Here is a 20,894-nt window from a genome sequence, read left to right as displayed (position 1 = left end):
AGTGGAAACATACTGGGGCAACTGCTGGTGTAGAAAGACATACAGGGAAATATGATGCTTGCTGCATCTTTCATTTCCATTCTATTCAGGGAGATATGGGTGGTAAGGCTTTCTCATGTGGCCCAGTTCTGCCTTGTTGCTGTGCAATGCCAGATCTTTTTAAAAAACAACCTCTATAATAACTGATTTGTTGTATGAAGAACAGATAGCCATGGCTTGCTAGTGTGAAACCTGCCTGGATGAATCTGATGTTATCTTTTTGGCACTCTGCTCCATGACTCATACACACACTGTGCTCCATGACACATACGCACACACATGGGTCATGATCCCCCCCCCCCCCCAATAGTCTTTGTGCCTGCAACATATTCATGCAGGGCTCTCTTCACAACTGGGTTTTTTTCACTGGGAGTCCTCCTTTTTTAGGCTTCTTGATCATGCCGAGAAAGCCTTAAACCTATACTTTTATACATACACAAAATGGTGAACCATGAGACTTACAGGGAAGGAAAATCCCCTCATATTACCCCACTTTCTTTCTCCTCACTTTCTTGGTTTTCTCTGTCTCTGCTGCTGCCCCTCCATATATGTGGTCATGCTGGGTTAGCTTAGGCCAGTGCTCCAGTACTTTGGTTTCTGGGCAGCCCCATAATGCCGAGTGTGATCTTGTGAGATTTTACATGAACTTGGTGGACATCCTCCGTATTTGGGATTTTTTAAAATCTCTATTTTTTTAAGTTTGGAAATTTCTTGCAAACCTGGGAATATCCCCATGTGCACAGAAATCCCCCTGTATCTGTACATGGACCCTTTGTGGGGATTCAAGAAACGGATAGAAGGACATGCTTCTAAAGGAGAGTGCCTGAAGGTTGCCATGCACTGTAGGTCAGCCATCAGAGAGGCCAAAGCATGGAGTCAGCTGAGGCTGGCCAGGGGTACTCGCTACAATAAGAAAAACTCCTTCAGTTATGTGAGGAGCAAATGCATGGTAAAAGAGGTGATAGGCACACTTTGGTGAAAATGGATAAACTCTAACAGAGGATATTGAGAAAGCAGAGTGGTTCAATGCCTGTTTTGCCTCAGGGTTTTTTTTTTAACCCTAAAAAAGAAAACAGGCTCATCTAGAGATAGTAGTAGCAAGGCATGGTGTCCGAGTTGCTGATTGACATGTTGAGAGGCACCTGACAGTACTGGATGAGTACAGATCCCCTGGGCCAGATGGTATGCATCTGAGGGTGCTCAGCGAACATTCTAGAGAACTTGCAGAACCTTTTTCCATCATCTTCAAGACCTCTTGAAAGACGGGAGATGTGCCACAAAAACTGGATGGGAAATAAATGTTATCCTAGCCTTTACAAGAGGGAGGAAGGATGTCCCAGGATTCTATAGGCCAGCCAGTCTGACCTCTGTTCCAAGGAAGATAACTGGAGCAACTTTTAAAGAGGTCAGTCTAAAGAACTACTTGGTGATCCAGGGAAGTCAGCACAGCTTTGTGCTCAGGAGGTCCTGCCAGACCAAACTGGCTTCTTTCTTTGATCAAATGACAAGCTTATTGGATTGTTAGAAGGCCATCAACAATGTTTACCTGGGTTTTGGCAGAATTCCCAATGACGTTCTGATGGGTAAACTGGAAGGCTGGGTTCTAGAATAGTTAGATGAATAGGGAACTGGTTTGAGAACCACAACCAAAGATAAGTTGTCATTGGCATTTCATCTGATTGGAGGGAATTGTCCATGGAGTGCCACAGGGCTTGGTTTTGGGCCCAGCACTTTGTGGTATTTTTCTATATGATCTGGAGGATGGGATGGAGAGACTTAAAATTTACATTAAATTTGCAGAGGAATAGCAAGCACCCCAGAAGATAGAGATAGAATTCAATAAGATTTGAACACAATGGGAAAGTAGGCAGATGTGAACAAGATGCAATTAAACAAGGATAAGTGAGGAATTTTACATCTGGTACCAAAAATGAGAAACATGCATACTGAATGGGGGATACATTTCTGGCTAGCAGTGTGTATGAATGCACTCTTGGGGTATGGGTGGACTATAAGCTAAATATGAGCTGTCAGTGTGATGTAGTGGCAAAAAAGGCTAATGTGATCTTGGGGTGCATTAGCAGAGGCATAACATCCAAATCCCAAGATGTCATAGTGCTGCTGAACACCACATGGGTCAGGTGCACCTGGAGTAGCGTGTGCAGTTCTGGAAGACTCACTTCAAAAAAAATGCAGACAGAATGGAGCGAGTATGGAAGAAAGTAATGAGGGTGGCATGGAGACCAAGGCCTACAAGGAAAGGCTGAGGGACTGGGAATGTTCATTTTGGAGAAGAGGAGGTTGGTAGGGGATGACTGCTGACTTTAAGTATTTGAAAAGCTGTTTCTTAGAGGAGGGCAGGGGGTTGCATCTGTTGGCAGCAGAGGATAAGACTTACAATAATGAATTTAAATTATGAGCAGAGAGGTACCAACTGGGTATAGAATTTTTTTTACAGTAATAGTAGTTCAGCAGTGGAACTGGTTGCCTAGGGAAACAGTGAGCTCCCCCTGACTGGCAGCATTCAAGCAGTGGCTGGACAAACAATTGTCAGGGATGCTTTAGACCAGGGGCGGTCAGGGGTGGCTCGGGAGCCACATGTGGCTCTTTTACATATGTTGTGTGGCTCTTGAAGTCTTCACTGCCCTGTTGGCTGGCTTGGAGAGGGAATTTCTCTCTAAATCACTTGCCAAGCCAAGCCAGCCAGAATGCACTTAAAGTTACTAATACAGCTAACTCCTCTGAAAGCCAAAGTTGCTTTCTTTCCACTTCTCCCTCCCTCTCTCATCTATTTTCCTTCCTTCCTTCCTTCCTTCCTTCCTTCCTTCCTTCCTTCCTTCCTTCCTTCCTTCCTTCCTTCCTTCCTTCCTTCCTTCCTTCCTTCCTTCCTTCCTTTCAAACATCTGATGTTCATGTCTTGTGGTTCTTAAACATCTGACGTTGTTTGTGGCTCTTCCATTAAGCAAGTTTGGCCACCCCTGGTTTAGACTGATCCTGCATTGAGCAGGGGGTTGGACTAGATGACCCATATAGCCCCTTCCAACCATGATTCTATTATTACTTTGATCTGCAGTCTGTTGCTGTTGTTCAAAATTAAATATAAAGTATGTATATGTGTATGAGGAGTTGAGTTTGCTTATCCTGATTTTGCTTCTCAGCTTTTTTATATTTATTCTGCTCCCTTGGAAAGTCTGAAAGAATGAAGTTTCTCTGGGAGGCCATGTAAGCCTATAAGTATTGGGGGAAAAAATCAAATTCAGTAGCACCTTAAAGACCAAGTGAGCTTTGACTCATGAAAACTATACTCTATAAAATTTTGTTAAAGGTGCTCCTGAACTCTAATTTCCACCCACCCACCCCCGCCAAAGGATACGATAGTGATTATGTGCTCTAAGACAAATGCTAACAGATTATTAAAATCCTTTTAAAAAAATGTTCTATGCTCAGGGAACATTTCTACTCCATGCGTTTCTGTGGATTTTGAAGGATGTTTGAAGGTACATGGTTAGTTCATACTAGGGGTTTGCACACAAAAAAAGCAGTATTTTTCAGGTTTGGGAATACAACACCAGTATGATAAAATTGGAATTGTCAAAATTATTTGGATTAGTATTCTCCCTGATTTATGCTGTGTCAACAGCTACAGTACGACTCAGGGATTATTGTTTTTAAATTCCTTCACTTTCCTTGTTGGAGCATGTCACCACTGTGGAGCAAATCAGGGAGGAAAGGCATTTAAACTTTATTTAAACATTTTCAGAGTCAAGCCCACAGAGGCAGCATGCCTCAACAAGAGAGAGGAAGGTGATGAATGCCATTAAACCCCTCCATTTGTCTTCCTTCTTCTTTGAAGGGAGAGGAGCCAAATTGGGGGGGGGGGGGGGTAATGGCTTCCTCACATTTAAAAGGATGTGCAGCAGGTCTGTCTGTCAGCTAATTTTTTTTTAATTTGGAGGAAGGCATTTAAATCCTCTGTTTCACTTCCCTCCCTGCTTTTGAGCAGGGGAGAGCAAAACTGAGGGGTTTGAAACTGACCCACTCTCCCTTCTCATCCCCACCTAGCCCACCATGTCAGTAGAGCTGGGGATGGGAAGACAGATGGGAAGGTATGCCTTTCCTTTCCTTCCCAAACCCAGACAGCTTAGGGAGGGAAGGCAATGGTCATTTTCAGTGATTTGAAGTGGAGGGAACTGAAACTGACCCTTAGCTAGTCCACCACAGCAGGGTAGCTGGGGAAGGGAAGACTGATTGGGGAGGCATGTTTTAATGCCCCTTTCTATTCCCCAGCTGGCCTGCCAATCAGGGAGGCATGCCTTGGCTTCCCTCCACCCACTGTCTCTCACACGCACTTGAAATATTTGAAAAGTAGGTGTTTTTCAGGTATTTTTTTCTGTTTGGTCACACATCTTCTCTAAAACATACTAGTGTCTCCTCTGTAGCTGCACGCTACATAGGGTAAACTGGTAATGGTGGGCAAATTGTCTTGCAGAAATGCTGGTCTGCTGTTGCTTACTTTCTCACTGAAGAACCCTTGACAGTATTCCATGGAATTCTAGGGTTTTCTTGAACACAGTTTGAAACCCACAGCAGTAAAAATATAATTTATTTTTCATTTCTGAAATGCTATTTCCAGATGTAAGGAACTCTATAAAATCTATGATGATTAAGGAAGACCTGGACTATGGCTCTTTAGAGCTTCCACTAGTTTATATTAAAGTTAACCACAAACTCGGCATCTTTTCAGTCTGGCCTTCAGACTGACTGCACTGGATTGTTCCAGGTTTTCTGCAACTGACAGCGAATTATGATGTGCAAGAATGGAAAAAACAATACAGCAGTTGAAGTACTTTTCATAGAAATTTTACTCCAGGTTTTACCAAAGTGAGGAAAATGACCCATGTCTTTTCAGCTGTACACTTTCTTTCCCCCAAGTTAACTGTTAATATTCCATAACTGTTTACACCTTTTTAACTCTGAAAAGCATTTAATCAGACCTTTATGAGTCTGAATAGGGTCTCTTGAGCACACTGGGTATACAGTGGTGCATAGACAAAAGCAATAAGATGGACATTTTTGTGGCTAGTGTAAGGATTTTTTTTTTAAAATGCTATCCTTTCTGGTAGCTTGTGCTTCATAAGAACATAAATGAAGCCTTGTTGAATCAGACCAGTGGCTCACCGTGTTCAACATTCTGTGTCACACAGTAGCCCAAACCTAGGTGCTATCAGGAGATCCACTGTCATTGCCAGAACTATAGAAGCCCTCCCATTGTTGCTCCCCTCCAGCACCAAGAATACAGAGCATTACTGTGCCAGATGTAATGGTCCATCTATATCTTATGACTAGTAGCTACTCATGAACTTCTGCTCCAGATGTTTATGCAATCTAGGGTTGCCAATCCCCAGTTGGGGTCAGGGAATCCCCTAGTTTGGAGGGGGGCCCTGCTTCAGGGTTATCAGAAGGTGGGGGGGAGGAAAATGTCTGCTGGGCACTCCATTATACTCTTTGAAGACTGATTCCCATAGAGTTAGTGCCAGACCTAGGGTGCATGGCACCCCAGGCAGGCTTCCTGCCCGCTGCCCCCCACCACTGCCCCCTCCCTCCACCATGCTGCGCTCCATTGTAGCCCCCCATCTATCAGAGGAGTGCACTGTGATGAGGCTGGGCCCTACTGGCTTTGAGGTGGCTGGAATCTGAGCGTTTTTTGAAGAGAGCACTGGAGGAGGCTTCTCCCTCCTCCTTTCTGGAACCGGAAGTGAGGAGGGAGTGAAGCCTCCTCCAGCTCTCTCTTCAAAAAAGATCCCTTTAAAAAAATAGGTGTCACATTTGTTACTCTCCATTCTTCTGGTATAGTGGCTGAATTTAGTAACAGGTCACATATATCGGTTAGTAGATCAACTGTCTCACATCTGTTCCTTAAGGACTTGGGTGTATGCCATCAGGACCTGGAGACTTATCAATTTTTAATATCCCTGATAGGTCTAGAACAGGGTTGTCAAACTTGTGGCCCATAGACCACAACCAGCCTGCCTAGGGCTTTAATCAGAACTGCTGCTCTTTTCTCCCTCCCCCTCTTGTCCTCACCCTTTGAAGCTCCAAAGTTCCCAGCTCCTTCTGCCTTGTCTTTGCCTGCTTCAGCAGGAAGCTCTTTTGGGCTTGCAAAACTGCAAAGAAAATGCAGAATGGGTTTTCTGTTAAGGTCTGGAAGTAAGTCCATCTGGACCCAGAGACCTCTGGGTCCAGATAGACCCGGAGAGCCAGTTTGGTGTAGTGGTTAAGTGTGTGGACTCTTATCTGGGAGAACCGGGTTTGATTCCCCACTCCTCCACTTGCACCTGCTAGCATGGCCTTGGGTCAGCCATAGCTCTGGCAAAGGTTGTCCTTGAAAGGGCAGCTGCTGTGAGAGTCCTCTCCAGCCCCACCCACCTCACAGGGTGTTTGTTGTGGGGGAGGAAGGTAAAGGAGATTGTGAGCCGCTCTGAGACTCTTCGGAGTGGAGGGTGGGATATAAATCCAATATCTTCTTATCTTCTTCATCTTCTTAATGGAAAAGCCATCCCATGTTCTCCTTGCAACTTTGTTTGTACTGCAATGTACTTCAATGGAGTGGAGATCAAGTAGTTTCATTCAGGACTGGATCTACATGTTTTTTGAGGGGAGGCAAAATTAAAAAATAATGCCCCCTTATGGGCCCATTCTATTTTATGGGCCCATAGAATAGAATGGACTCCATACCCTCCCCTTCAGCAGCGCCCAGGGCAAGTGCAATCTCTGCTCATTGTCAAGCTGGACACATTGCACCGTGGACACTCCAAGATTCATGGTAAAACTCTATAGTCAGCCTGGACTCTCTATTTACAAAACATTCTGCAGAGCCACAGAGAAAAATCTTCACATTCAGATCAACACATATGTGCTAGAGCCGGGACGGGAAGCACACATGCATTGATCCAATTGTGAAGATTTTTCTCTGTGGCTCCATAGAATGTAATGTAAATAGAGAGTCCAGGCTGATGATGAGTTGAAACCGTGTTCGGAAGGGCAGTCCCATTTATCTCTCTTTTGTGGTGAACTTACATGGATTTCCTGGTGCATCTTCTCTCATGTTATCTTCTAGACTTTTAATAGTTTTGCTGGGATGATTTATAAGGAAGAGGAAGCTACGTGGATCCAACTGAAGATGCATTTAAAGATACAGACACAGAAATGCAGGGAGGCAGCTATTATATTGTTGTTAGTGTGCACACACTGTATTTGATATTATATGTTGTATGTATTATGTTGTTGGGGGATTTCTGTTGTACCCCCAACAATATAAAACACCAAAATCAGGACCTGCAGTTATCAAAACAACCTGCAGTTATCAGAAGGCTAATACATACTCACTAATAAGTTTTAAGACCTCGTAGATAAACTTTCTTAGACTAAGATAAACTTTCTTAGACTGTTTGGAAAAGAAAAGTTTATTAGACCCCAAGTTTCACTTTGAACAGAAGGCTTCAAATATAGTTAGAAAGGCAAAACAAGAGATTACATTAGTACAGTTGCGCTTACAGTTCCTTTAGACTTAAGAAGACTCCTTTAGAAGGCTTAAAATATATGGATAGAAAAGCAAAGGGTTGGATTAACTTAGCACATTTTAGAAAACAATTACACAGTTAGAATTCAGTCAAGCACAAGCATTACAATAAAGCAATAATGAAAAATATAAGTCCCAACAGGGACTTCTATTAGTTACATTTTTCCATTTACAATCCCAAATCCCATTCTATATTAGAGATCTCCAGTATAAGGGTTGTTAGACTCACGGCTTGACCATGAAGTCATCCCAGAGTCTAAGTCTATTAGCTTGGCATGATCTGACACAGAGGCAGTGTAGTGCAGATCAGCAGCATGGACCAAAAAATTCACAGTTTATATAGGCTCCAGTGACCTCATACACACATCTATTGCATCACTCAGCTGTAAACAATGTCACGGCCAACTATCAACAATCAGAGCTAACTTAAAAACAATCATGGCTGAGATTGTCCCCAGTTCACTTCAACCCTTCACCCAATTTCTGGGTCTTTGCAAATGGCTGCCTCCTCCATCTTGTTTCCTGCCATCCTGGTTGAACTTTTATCCAGTAACCCACTTAAGCTTTAAATCAGGGGTGTCAAACTAATTTGTTATGAGAGCCAGATCTGACATAAATGAGACCTTGTTGGGCTGGGCCATGTTGGGCCAGGCCATGTGTGTACCTATTTAAGATTAGGTAGCAGAGATATAAATTTTATAAAGAACACAGGCAAACACAAATATATATATATATTAAAACTTAAAACATGCTTAAAACTCTAGCACTCATTGGACTTAAAGATGCTTTCTTTGTATTTCTCCCATGGGATCCAGGGAACTGGGCAAAGGAAGCTCTGGCTCTTTCCTTCCTTCCTCAGGGGACTGGGAGGGAGAAGCCTCAGCCAACAGAAAGTAGAGAGGCTTGGCTCAGTAGCTCTGCTGTGCAATTGAGCAAGCCTGGCAAAGCAAGCTGAGATGCAGAAGAAAGCAAGAGAGAGGGAGAAGGAAGCAGATGACAGCCAGTTGCTCAGGAGCCTGATAGGAGCCCTTCGGGGGCCTGATTTGGACCCCAAACTGCATGTTCGACACCCTTGCCTTAGATAGTTTAGTTCTATGGTTCTGAAAGACTGAGTCCTCTAGTGGCCAAATTCCATAACAGCAGCAAAGATTAACAGTTTAGAGCTGCTGAGAGGAATTTTATTGCTGTTTAGAGAAATATGAATGCAATATTGCTGAAAAGCTTAGAACTCTTGTTGTCAATTTCATAAGGAGTATGTATAAGAGTATGTTTAAGATCATAAAGAATATGGTTAGGATCATAAAGAGGGCCAACTTAAAATAAATTTCGCCACAACTGTATCTCTATATTAATATATTCTTCAGTGCAAGTTTGTTTAACATTTGCCCTCAAAGTAGGGCTGCCAAGACTCCTGCTATGATGGGAGACCTGTTGCCGACAGACCTGGTTGTTCACTGTTGTTCTGAGAGGTTGCAGGAGGAAAAAAAAAGTCAGCTTAATGTGTGGAAAACCAGGAAGTGATGTAGGATAGCTCTGGGAACCACTGGAAATTCAATGGTTTTTCCACAGTTTGTGGCTATTCATAGAGCTACCCTACATCACAGGTTTTCCCTGGAAGTGACGTAGAAGTCATATGATGGCACAGGCCCCCTCCATGTTCTTGCCCCCAAAACTCCCACTGGTTGCCAAGCACTGCAATCATGCCTCAAGACCAGTTGACCACTAAGAAATGTGTAAGGGGGTGGGGGGAAGAACTAGGTGCAAGGAAGAGCAGTTGATTTGACATTTTAGAACCTGTGGAAGATTTTGATTAGCTTGGCATGATGTATCCCTAGAGGTCAGACCTATAAAGTCTGGCTTAAACAAACATAAAACAAAGGATTATAAAGCTGGAATGTCTTCTGAGAGTTATCTGATCCAGTCTTTGGATTAAGGATCTGTAAACATAAACTGGCTCCGCTGAATAGTCATGCGTCCGCAACATTTCTATGACTTCTTTAAGCAGTATATTCTAGTTGCATGGCAGGCTCGGGGTGGGGAATTTGCAGTTAAAACAATTTTTAACATAAATAAGACATTTCTGCAGAACTGTTTACTGAATTAGAAGCCAGAGCAAAGAAAGACTGAAAATAAATTGTGCCAGAATAGGGTTTCCAGCTCTGGGTTGGGAAATACATGGAAATCTGGAGATTGGAGCCTGAGGAAGATGGAGTTTGGAGAGAGGAGCAACTTCCGTAGAGTATAATGCCTAGAGTCCACCTTCCAAAGCAGCCATTTTCTTCAGGTTGACTGATCCCTGTCACCTGGAGCGCCGTTGTAATAGCAGGAGATCTTTAGCCATCACCTAGAGGTTGCCAAGTGCCAACCTTATTCCAGAGAGATCTGGAGCCAAATCTTTGCTGAGCCATAAAATGCACTGGTTAGTGTTAAACAAGTCACATAATTTTTAAAATGGTAAAATGAGAATACCATGAATTCATCCTGAGCCCCTTGGAAATAGCAAAATACAAATGTGTTAATTGCATGAATACAACTTCCTCCTTTCCTGTCTATTTTAATACTTCAATTTCCCAAAATTTAAAGTTCCAAAATTTCCTGTGGGCTACATATTGGTACAACCCCCCCCCCCCCCGCCCCCCATTTCACAAAAATTCCATTGGTATGTTAGGTTAGGAAAGACATTTGTTTCACTCTAGATTTCTCCTTCCCCTCAGAGGGCAGAAATGTCCATAATTGCTCATTATTCCATATATTTAAGCGATACGAGAGTTCAAGCAATGGTGGATTACCTATGAATGTCTCTTGCCTTAGAGAGAGGGAGAAGAAAAAGAATTGCAGATTTATACCCTGCCCTTCTCTTTGAATCAGAGACTCAGAGCATTTTACAATCTCCTTTATTCTCCTCCCACAACAGACAACCTGTGAGGTGGGTGGAGCTGAGAGGGCTCTCACAGCAGCTGCCCTTTCAAGGACAACCTCTGCCAGAGCTATAGCTAACCCAAGGCCATTCCAGTAGGTGCAAGTGGAGGAGTGGGGAATCAAACCCGGTTCTCCCAGATAAGAGTCCATGCACTTAACCACTACACCAAACTGGCGAAAGAGAGAGAGCGCACTGAGAATGAGTTTATGCCAGATTTGTTGGATACTGTTAATTTCTGTAGTTTATGGTATAATTTACAAAAGGCCACCTAGCATCCTGACAAAATAATAGTTGTCTTTTTCCTTTGTTCATTTTCTCCAGTATCAAAATGGCACAGAGAAGTTTTAGTTACAAACATCTTTTTCCCAAACAATCCCCCCCCCCCCCCAGTGAGTTGTTAGGCAGTCAGGAAATAGCTCTGTCTAGCTGCCTCTGTTAAGGAATTTGTTCTGGCAAGAAACCTCTGATGCCTTCTCAGAGGTCTGTGGATAGCTGCCCCATTTCATTTGTTCAGTAGCAAAGCAGGTCCGATTAGGTTAGCCTTCAAAAAGATGTTCCTTGTGGTAAAAGGACCCATGCTTGGTCTTCCTCAACCCTTCCTCTTTGTTTTATTGTTACTTTTTCATATATGCTTTCTTAAGAACCCCCAAGCCCACCTGATTACATAGGTGTCATTTATAAACTCATTTTTTAGTATCTGGCTTCCCCCCCCCCCCCCCCGGTTTGGCCTGATACATGCTCAATTAAAAATGATACGGCTCGCTGGATCATATGTATGCAAAATTCCCATTATTGTTACAACAATGGGTGCTTTCACACGGTGACTGTTTGCAAATGGATTTTGCTATTCTTACACAGGTAAAATCCAGTCGCAAAGTGCATTATTTAGTGTGGGAATGCACCCAGTGACTTTCCTCCTAAATTTTACCTGCATTAGCTTGGTGTTGTACATGAAATAGGAGGAGAGAGTCTATACTGCCAGGTATACAGTCTAGATTAGAAGAACTGAACAATGATGAACTGCTAGTGCCTTGGACAGCTTGCATTCCCCTCTTTTGGATAAATCCATGAGGAAAGAATTGGTGTCTGTCTCCCACAGTTCTTAGCTGAAGCACAGAGGTTTTTAGTAGTTGTAGAAAGAGCCCCAAAAGGTGAGCAAGTATAGAGACTGAATGAGAGCAGAAGAGCAAATATAGGAACTGAGAGACCAATCCAAAGCAGGTCTACTATGAATTCTACTATGGTCTAGCCAATACACCTTACTCCCAGGAAAGAGTCCTTAGGATTGCACTGTGAAAGGGGAGGAAGAGAGTGAGGTGAGCAAGCAGCCACAGAACTGAGAAAACTAGAACAAAGGCCTTGAAAATCAATAGTATGACGAAGCCATTAGAATAGAATATTATTTTGTTTGCTTGCTGCAGCTACCTTTTTGCCATTCATGACAGTTTACAGTTTAAAACATTCAAACCCCCAAATAAAAGCTAACACAAAAGCTGTACAATTCAGTAGCAGAAGTCTGTCAGATGATGGGAACTTCCCTGGTTCTTCTTCTTGCTCTCCCCCCCCGCTCCCTCAAGGCACACAGGTCTTTTCATATCCCTGCAGAAGGTGAGAAAGGGGTTGTCTAAGCTGGTTTCTCTCCAGCTACTGGTGGCTTTTTTTCCTCAGAGGCAGGTTTCAATTTTCTCTCTTTCCCCTCCTGGGAATGGGGTTAGTTTTAATTGATGAAATCATGCGGGGAGGAAAAAATAAATCCCCTCTCCCTCTTCAGCTTCAAACCAATTTGAGACCTTGTGCAGTTGTTATTTATCTTTAAAAATGGGGAAAGAATGGATCATGGGTCTTTCCATGTCTGGAATGGCTGATTCGTACTTTATAGACAACATAGGTTTGGTATAGTGTCCCCAGACTCTATCTTGTGTACCAGTCACATTACCATCCCCCAGATCCTGGTGGGGGTTTCCCTGGTTTTGGGGACAACAATCTGCCCATCAGCTGGCTGGTGGGGGAAGCCCCACTCCAAGTCTGACCACTAGCAGCCACCCCCTCCCTCCCCTTCTGCAAGATTTAAAGGCCTTTCAGTTGATTGGTGGGGAGCACATGGCTTGCTGATCAGCTGGAGGGCCCTTTAAAGCTTGCAGGAGGGAGAGAGAGGGCCGGCTGCTACCCCCACTTCTTCTCAATAGCATTTAAAGGATTCCTATAATTCCTTTGGAGAAGATGAGGGGGCCTGCTTCTTCCCCAAAACATTTATAAGAATCCTTTAGATGCTTTGAGGAAGAAGGGGTGGTGGTGGCCCTGCAATTCAAGTTGCAAATTTGCATTACCTCTGCATGATGTCATCACATTGGAGATGTCCCTGCCCCCTCCTCTAGTGCCCCTCAAAGTCCCTCACTAGGGACTGGGAAGGGTCTGGCAATTCTGCACACGTGCCTTGCAGATTCTCCTCAATTTCCATGTGCACAACTCCTGATTAGGATTATGACTGTGACATGTGTGGAACCTCCCCACAGTGTAGGGATGCCAGCCTCCTGGTGGGCCCTAAGACCCTCAGAATTAGAGCTCATCTCCAGACCATTTAGATCAGATCCCCTGGATAAAATAAATGCTTTGGAGAGTGGACTCTATGGCATTATACCTCCCCAGGCTCCAGCGCCAAATCCCTAGGAGTTTTCTAACCGGGAGCTGGCAGCCATATCCTCCACCAGTGGCTAGGGAGAACTTGGCAACCATATCCCAGTGCCATTTTCTTGATATATGGTGGTGGTATTGTTTGGCCTGTTAGGGAAACCCATATATATACTTGCTTATTTCCCCCAACAGACAAATGGGGCCCTCCCCTCCCCCCAAAAATGTTTTGGGTCAGGAAGATGTTTTTTTTGGGTGGGTAGATGGGGAAACTGAATCCCCTTTTCCAGGCATACCTCAGTTATAATCTATATTAGGCACTACATATGGGGGAACTGAAGAGAACCTGCAACTCATATGACTGTTACACAGTACTCAGAGTGTAACATGAAGGACCCAGTCTGTGTTTTCTGTAATATGTAAATGAGAAGGTTTGTCAAGCCTTTTCAGTGTTCATTTTTAGATAACAGGTCATTTCACCAATGCATTTGAGCATATCTATTTGAACGATATATAATTTGTCTGCAGTTTAATGAATAAGATTTTGAATATTTATTTAGAGCTGGTGTTTTCTGCTGGTCTGTTGTATATTTAAAGTGTTTTGTGCTGTTTGATGTAATGGTTAAGTGCACAGACTGGGTTGATTCTCCACTTCTCCATCAGTGTTCCTTCTAAGCTGCAGAGTCTTGTGAGCAAAACTTCTACTTCATGAGCTACTGGCATTAAAGTTGTGAGCTACTAGCATTAAAGTTGTGAGCTACTGCATAAATTAGTTTGCTCTGTGGCCATCCTTCCTGAGCAAAGACAAAAATGTGTGAGCTGGAGGCTAAAAATCTGTGAGCTAGCTCACACTAACTCAGCTTAGAGGGAATACTGTTCTCCACATGCGACTGCTGGAGTGACCTTGGATCAGTCATAACTCTGTCAGAGCTGCTCTCTCAAGAGCTCTCTCAGCTCCACCTGCCTCACAGGCGGTGTTCCCTCTAAGCTGAGTTAGTGTGAACTAGCTCACAGATTTTTCGCCTCCAGCTCACACATTTTTGTCTTAGCTCAGGAAAAATGACCCCAGAGCACGGTAATTTATGCAGTAGCTCACAACTTTAATACCAGTAGCTCACAAAGTAGAATTTTTGCTCACAGGACTCTACAGCTTAGAGGGAATATTGCTCACAAAGTGTCTGTTGTGGGGAAGAGAAAGGAAAGGAGACTATAAACTGCTCTAAGATTCCAAGTGAAGGGTGAAGTATAAATTCAGTCTCCTCCTCATTTCATAATTGTTGTGTTTATTGATTGGATTATTCCTTTTGGTATTCATGTCATGGCTAGCTGCTTTGAAGACTTCTTGTGTGAATAAAAGTAGAATAAAATTATTTCAACAAATCAGCGAAGAGGGAGTCAATATATATGACAGGAAATATAATGATGAGTTTAATGGTATGTATGAGTGGGAACCTTGGCATCAAGTGAATGCAAAGGTTGCTTCTTTGGTTTGACATCTTTACCATCAGCCAATCTTAAATACAGCTTCTTCTTACTTTTCCTTTGGAGGAACCTGGACCACTTCTCACACCAACTTCTCCTTTTAACATCTTATGTTTTTCTATTTAATTGCAGTTCTTTCTTAGTTGGTTTAGGTGCCCCCTGGCTGACAAACTAATGTATAAATAATGCTAAAAGTTCAACAGAGGATATTGAAAGTTTAAATAAGAGTGTTGTGACCAATAGTATGGGAAGTAATGAGGCATAAATGTAGGTTGCATTATGGGAATGAAAAGGTCACATTTTATAGATGTTACCAAGCAAGTGATGGATTTTAGTTAAGGAAAGCATCACAGAAAACAGTGAGGATAAATAGTAAGTAGGGTGAATGATACCATGGAGTCCTGTTGTACAGTTTTTGTCTTAGATGTCTTTAGATTCCTACCCAATAGTTTCATGTATAATAATAGGTTTCTGACTGAGGCTTCTCAGTAAATTAGTCACCCTTATTATTACGGTTCAAAATTATATTTTTTTCTTATTTGACTGTGAGAATAAAACATCCATGCCATTCCAAGTAATCATAAAATTAATAACAGAGGGGGGGGGGAGAATCCCTCAAAGTCTTATTCTCACCTAGACATATTCAAGCTGCCCCCCATGTGTTATTAACCAGTGAAGTTCAGCTCATCTGGATTTTTCTCTGCCTTGCTGTGCCTTTGTGCACCAAATGGATGGAAAACTGCTAATTATTTTTAGGTCTTGCCCATGAATTCTATATTTTCTGCCTCAGCCCCTAGAGCCACAATTTCCCACCACCACCGGAGGTCTTCTTTTAAAAATTGTGCTACATTGTCATTTGGCTATGATCTACTAGTTCTTCAAAATTCCTTATTTTTTTCAAAGTAAGTCTACCTTTCAAATGCTGCACTAATTCCTGTAGAATTTGTTGGCATTAACTTTTCCCCTTATCATCCCAGAAATCTAGACATTCTTTATATGATCAAAAAGCCCAAACAGAAGTATGTCAGGCAAAGTATCTCCTTGCACCCTCTACTCTGCTTTGCAGCCAGCTTTGCTGCTGCACTCTGCCTTCACCCCCTCCATCTCTGATTGGCTCTTGATAAGAATTCTTCACCAGTTCTGCCTACACAATCAGCTTTCAGCAACAAGGCACCCACACAGCCTGTCTGCTGTGTTGCATCTTTGCAAGTCAGAGAAGGGGAAAGAATGAGAGGACTGCATTTTGCCAGGTTCCTTCTTTGTACAGCTGCCTGCACTAGTGTTGCCAGAATGATAGTAAAACCGTAGAGTGGCTGGCAATTCCTAGAGTGGATTGATGTTACTCACTTCTGAGTTTTCCTCAGAAGAGATGTCACACCATCACTTGATGGCATTTTTTAAACAGTTTTCTCTCACTGGCCACAAGAGTGAAAGAAAAGGAAGCCAGGGGAAAGGGTTCCCGGCTCCTGGCAGAGAAACATCTGCCTGTTTGTAGCATTTTATCCCAGCCTTCCCTCCCAGGAGTTCAAGTCCATTTGTCCTCCCAGCAACCTTGTGAGTTAGGTTAGGCTGACAGTATGTGATTAGCCCAAGATCACTCATGGCTGAGTGGAGATTAGAATGCAGTTCTCCTAGATCCTAGTCTGATGTTCTATCCACAACTCAACACTTACTCCTGTACACATGCTTCCTTTCCTGGTCTTGGCTATCGAGGTGACACACCCACTCCTGTTGCCTAAGGAAATGCAGGTGCTGATTCAGAGAAGTTCTGCATGCTGTACCTTTTTTGGTGATATGGTTGTTTCCCCTTTCTGAACCCCCCAGGAGGGGCTTGGTTCTACATAGATGTTTTCTGTGCGCAGCATTCTTTCATAGCTCAAAGTGGCTGACATTGTTTTGATCTAAATTCTGCTTTAATCAAAATATAGATGTATGGAGAGATTGCAGCAGACGTAAACCTAAAAACAGATAACTTTTTAAAGGTACAGACTGCATATTGCACTGTGTCCCTGATTTGCTGCCAAAGTTGAAGGGCACTGTAGAACTTTGAAGTCCATCCATGAAATTCAATGAAACTGGAATCCTCCAAAAATAAAAAGGAGCTCCTGTCCCATTTTGTGGAAATGTGATCGTCTAGCTTAAGGGTTTTCCCTTTAAAATGAAAAATTCCTTATACTCAAGGGATCATTGGCAAATTTGGATTCCCTCCTCCTTCTGCTTCTTTCCTGTATCCTATTCTTGCTTTTTAGTAGTTCTAGCTAAACTTTCTTTCTTTTCTTCCAACCCTGCTTCACTGGCTGAGAATATGCACACAAACTGCTGTATATTCATATCTCAAGCTTGATTTTCTGCTGCCCTGTATCTGCTAAGTCTTCTCAATGCATCTGTATTTCAGTTGCAGTAGAAGATAGGGAAGTTTAAAAACGATTAGTGGCTGTGGCAACTGCAGATCCCAATATCAAACCTGCTGCTTTTAGTTCTTTCGTGACTGAGATGAGTTTTGCCTTCTGCCAAACATTATGAGGTTCTGGCCTCTGACAGACTTTATCACAAGGAAGGGCTCATGACTGGCTCTGACATAGCCCAGCGGGGAAACTGTTAATGCAATTTGTACTATCAGAGCTTCTTGCACTATTTTTTTTTAAATTATATGGAGTTGTTCTACAAAAGTCTGAATTATTATTTCATTCCTTTAAAAATTACATATTATGTAATGAATATGTATAATCTTTTTTCTTCCCTTTTTGCTATTTTTCAGCTGAACCAGTTGACGTGCTCAAAGCATTAGAGTTTCACAATTCACCAGAAGGAATATCAAAAACAGCCGGATTTTGCATAAACAGAAGGAATTCCAGAGGATCAGATGTTGCATACAGGGTTTCAAAAAATGCACAACTCAGTGCCCCAACAAAACAATTGTACCCAGGTGAGTGGGTTCTGGTTGGATGTGAATTGTGTTCTTTAAAGTTATGTTTGAGATTTTCTATACTGTTCTCTCTCTTTCTTTCTGACAACTAAATCATAGTATATGTTCATCTGTTAAAAATCATTACCCTCCATTAAATAGACATGTGAAAGCACTTTATGTTTTTATTGCACTTAGTAACCTTATACCAGTACTACTTACTCATAGACAATGACATCATGTACATTTTAGGCAGCTGAGAAATAATGTGAGGTCTGTGAGAAATTGACAAACTGCTAGATTTGTCCTCAATCCCAATCTTCCCCGTGGTGTCTGGTATTAAGAACACAACATTCCTTTTAGGATACTATAACTAGACCTATTTCCTTTCCTCATCCCCAAACTAATGCTCAGAATTACATGTCTGCAAGAGACCAAAAGGACTATGTGCAGTTTTTTTTGGGTAGGTGGGCTGGGGAGTTAATTTGCCATAAATATTTTTCTGTGTTCCCCCTCCCAGTATTCAGTATGTGGTGGCTCGTTCCACTAACCTGCTGATAGACACTCAACTATTGCATTTGCTGTCAGAGAGAACAAGCTGGGAGTCCATGAGGAATCACAGGGACCAATTTGGAAATCTTAACCACCCCCCCCCTCCAGAAATTCACCTTCAGGATTCTGAGCTTTTCTCCCCTTTAACCAATGCCCATAAGCTCTCAACATTCCATGCCTTCTGGAGCATTTTCAGGCCTCATCAGCCTTATTTTGAGGATTTTTTTGGTTAATTTACAGTCATATTTGTCTGCATACCTGAGGAATCCTCTGAGTATGTAGAGGAATGCAGCTCTTGTTATCCAGAGGCCAGCCAGTTTACCTGTTTGCTATTTGATACAGTGATTATGATGATGATAATGTGTCTGAAAATTTTCAACTCTTGGCTCGAATCCTATGCACTGTTAAATTGTTTAAGAGCTCATGAAAGGTAATGGTCCAGCAGTCAGAAAAGTGCTTTTTGGATAACAGCATCTTCAATGTGTGTTTAATTAATGTGTGTGGTTCCTAATCCAGTAAACTGATATGCACATGAACCTGCTTTGCTGAATCAGACTGACAAAGAGTGATCAGACACTCCTGCGCAAAGCACCTGTATCTCACATGAGGGGCACTTCAGTGCAGTCAGATGGTTGTGCACCATCCCCTTAGTGTGGTTTGAGTTTCTTTTGTTCCTTACATTTTTTTAGTGGCCATGCGCTCATTTGCCCATGCACTTAGGGCAGTTTTTTTTTTTAAAAAAATCTGCCTGAGTGTATGGAGTGTATGGATATGACGTGATCCTAAAAATACACACAGATAGCCAAAAACCATACAGGGGGTACTTGTTTTAGAGTAAATTAAGAAGAGGGTTTGAAAAGCCAGAGCTTTGTCCATGATTTTCCATAAGTGAGGTAAGGTACCTAATCTTAAACAAACAAACAGAAACCCACAACACTTGAAAGTGGGGAGTTTCCAAACAGTTTACAAGGGCCATCCCTATAGAGTGCATTGCAGTAACCTGATCAAGATGTAACCAGGAGAAGCACTACAGTGGCCAGATCTTTTCTGCCAAGAAAGGCCACAGCTGGCTAACTAGCCAAAGCTGGTAGATGGTCACATCTACTTATCCAGCAGTAGGCCTGGATCCAAGAGCATTCCCGGACTTGGGACCTGTTCCTTCAAGGGGAATGCAACCCTATCCAGAACAGACAGATGACACTCAAATCCTGGATCAGACCTTCCATTTATGAGTAGCACTTACATCTTGTTAGAATTAAGCTTTAGTTTATTATTTATATATTTATAATTTGTATATGACGGCACTCCCCACACCAAACCAAATTGGATAAATTTCAGGGTTGCTCTTGAATAGTATAAAGTACTAAGGCTTTAGCAGTGTTTTCCTGCTGTCTAATACTTTAGCTAGAGAGCGAAAAAGGGTCACTTGCACAAATAAGAACTGTTAGTAGAACAGAGTTGTCACTCAGCCTTAAATCACAATGACCTTGCAATTGAAAACCCTTGAATGGTCATTGGACCATTGCCTTTTAGAAGCTGTTAGCAAAGAATAAGCACCCTCTGCCAAAGCTGAGCTGGAGTACAGAGTACAGACATTCCCTGGGGGAGGGGGAATAAGTCTTGTGTTAACTTGCACTTGGTTTTTTTGAATGACACTGTAGTATAGTTAGCAGGTTTGGCAGCTACATGGTAATTGCTCATTTCTCTTTTTTGTTTTGAAGGCCAAAGTAAATACTCTCACTATGCTGTTTGTTGGCAGTTACCTAAATTAAAATAGCCTTTGGCTTTAACTTTCTTGGGTTTCTTTTTTTTTCTTTTGTGCATTTGCAGGATTTCTTGCTTTAAAACTAATCTAGGAACTAATGCTTCTGCCCCCAGTTGGCCTCTTGTGCTTTTCTCTCTGGGGCATGCAGGTGAGGAAAAGCTATTTGAACAGGAAGGAAAGGTCCAGAGAGAGAGAGAGAGAAAAGCATTTTCATAGCCCTGCTCTTGAACAAAGATCTGGTAAATGGAGGGAATATGAAGAATTACATAGAATGAATGCTAAAGAATTTATAAACATTGTAGAAACTTGTCAAAGGGTTGGGGTTTTTTTTGCCTTGCTACCTTGGTTACCAAAATAACTATTCTAGGTTTAGCAAAAAAAAAAAAAATTAGGTGAACACCATAGCTTGGTACAGAACAAGTTCCCTCTTGGCAACTAGCAGGGGAGACTTACCAGGAGAAAAAGGAAGACGCAAGCAATGTTGCACAGGAAGTGACATCATCACACTACAACATCATGGTGATGCTCTGGTATTTGGGCAAAAACCCAGTGACAGAATGATTTCTACCATAGAGCTTCTGCCCAAGTACCAGAGCATCATCCATAAATGATGATGTCACTTCCTATATGACTGTGTGCTGGTATCACTTCCTGTGCAATGTAGCCAGGGCTCTCATCTTTCTCCTAGTAATTCCCCTCCACTGGCCAGCTGATCAGTGGCAGGGCATGGGTCCTGGAGACAGAGAAGTAGCAATCCTATACAGAACAGTTCCATAAAAACAGAAAGCAAAAAAAATGCCCCAGGTTAGCTAGAACATCTGGAGTAACTCTGGGACGTTTGCTGCCACCCCAAGAACATATTCCTGCTTGTTAACTAGTGTTGCCAACTCTAGTTGTGAAATCCCTTAGGATTTATGGGTTCAGCCTGGGGAGGGCATGGTTTGGGGAGGGAAGAGACCTTAGTGGGAGTATAATGCCATACAGTTCACCCTCCAAAGCAGCCATTTTCTCCACGAGAACTGAT

The 20,894-nt window shown here is 42.5% G+C and overlaps 1 protein-coding gene across 4 annotated transcripts in view; it reads left to right on the top strand.

Moving 5' to 3' along the window:
- COL11A1 (collagen type XI alpha 1 chain) overlaps window positions 1-20,894 on the top strand; it is a 335,777-nt gene that overhangs the window by 23,797 nt on the left and 291,086 nt on the right. For all 4 annotated transcript variants that reach the window (XM_060232292.1, XM_060232289.1, XM_060232291.1 and 1 more), the window contains exon 2: window positions 17,407-17,574. In XM_060232292.1, coding sequence (XP_060088275.1) covers window positions 17,407-17,574 — 168 coding nt within the window. The remainder of the gene's footprint in view (window positions 1-17,406; window positions 17,575-20,894) is intronic.

This window comes from Heteronotia binoei, chromosome 2 (genome assembly GCF_032191835.1).
Source record: "Heteronotia binoei isolate CCM8104 ecotype False Entrance Well chromosome 2, APGP_CSIRO_Hbin_v1, whole genome shotgun sequence".
Classification (NCBI taxonomy): domain Eukaryota; kingdom Metazoa; phylum Chordata; class Lepidosauria; order Squamata; family Gekkonidae; genus Heteronotia; species Heteronotia binoei.
The sequence above is the reverse complement of the archived record's forward strand: the minus strand, read 5'-3'. Positions and strand labels throughout refer to the sequence as shown.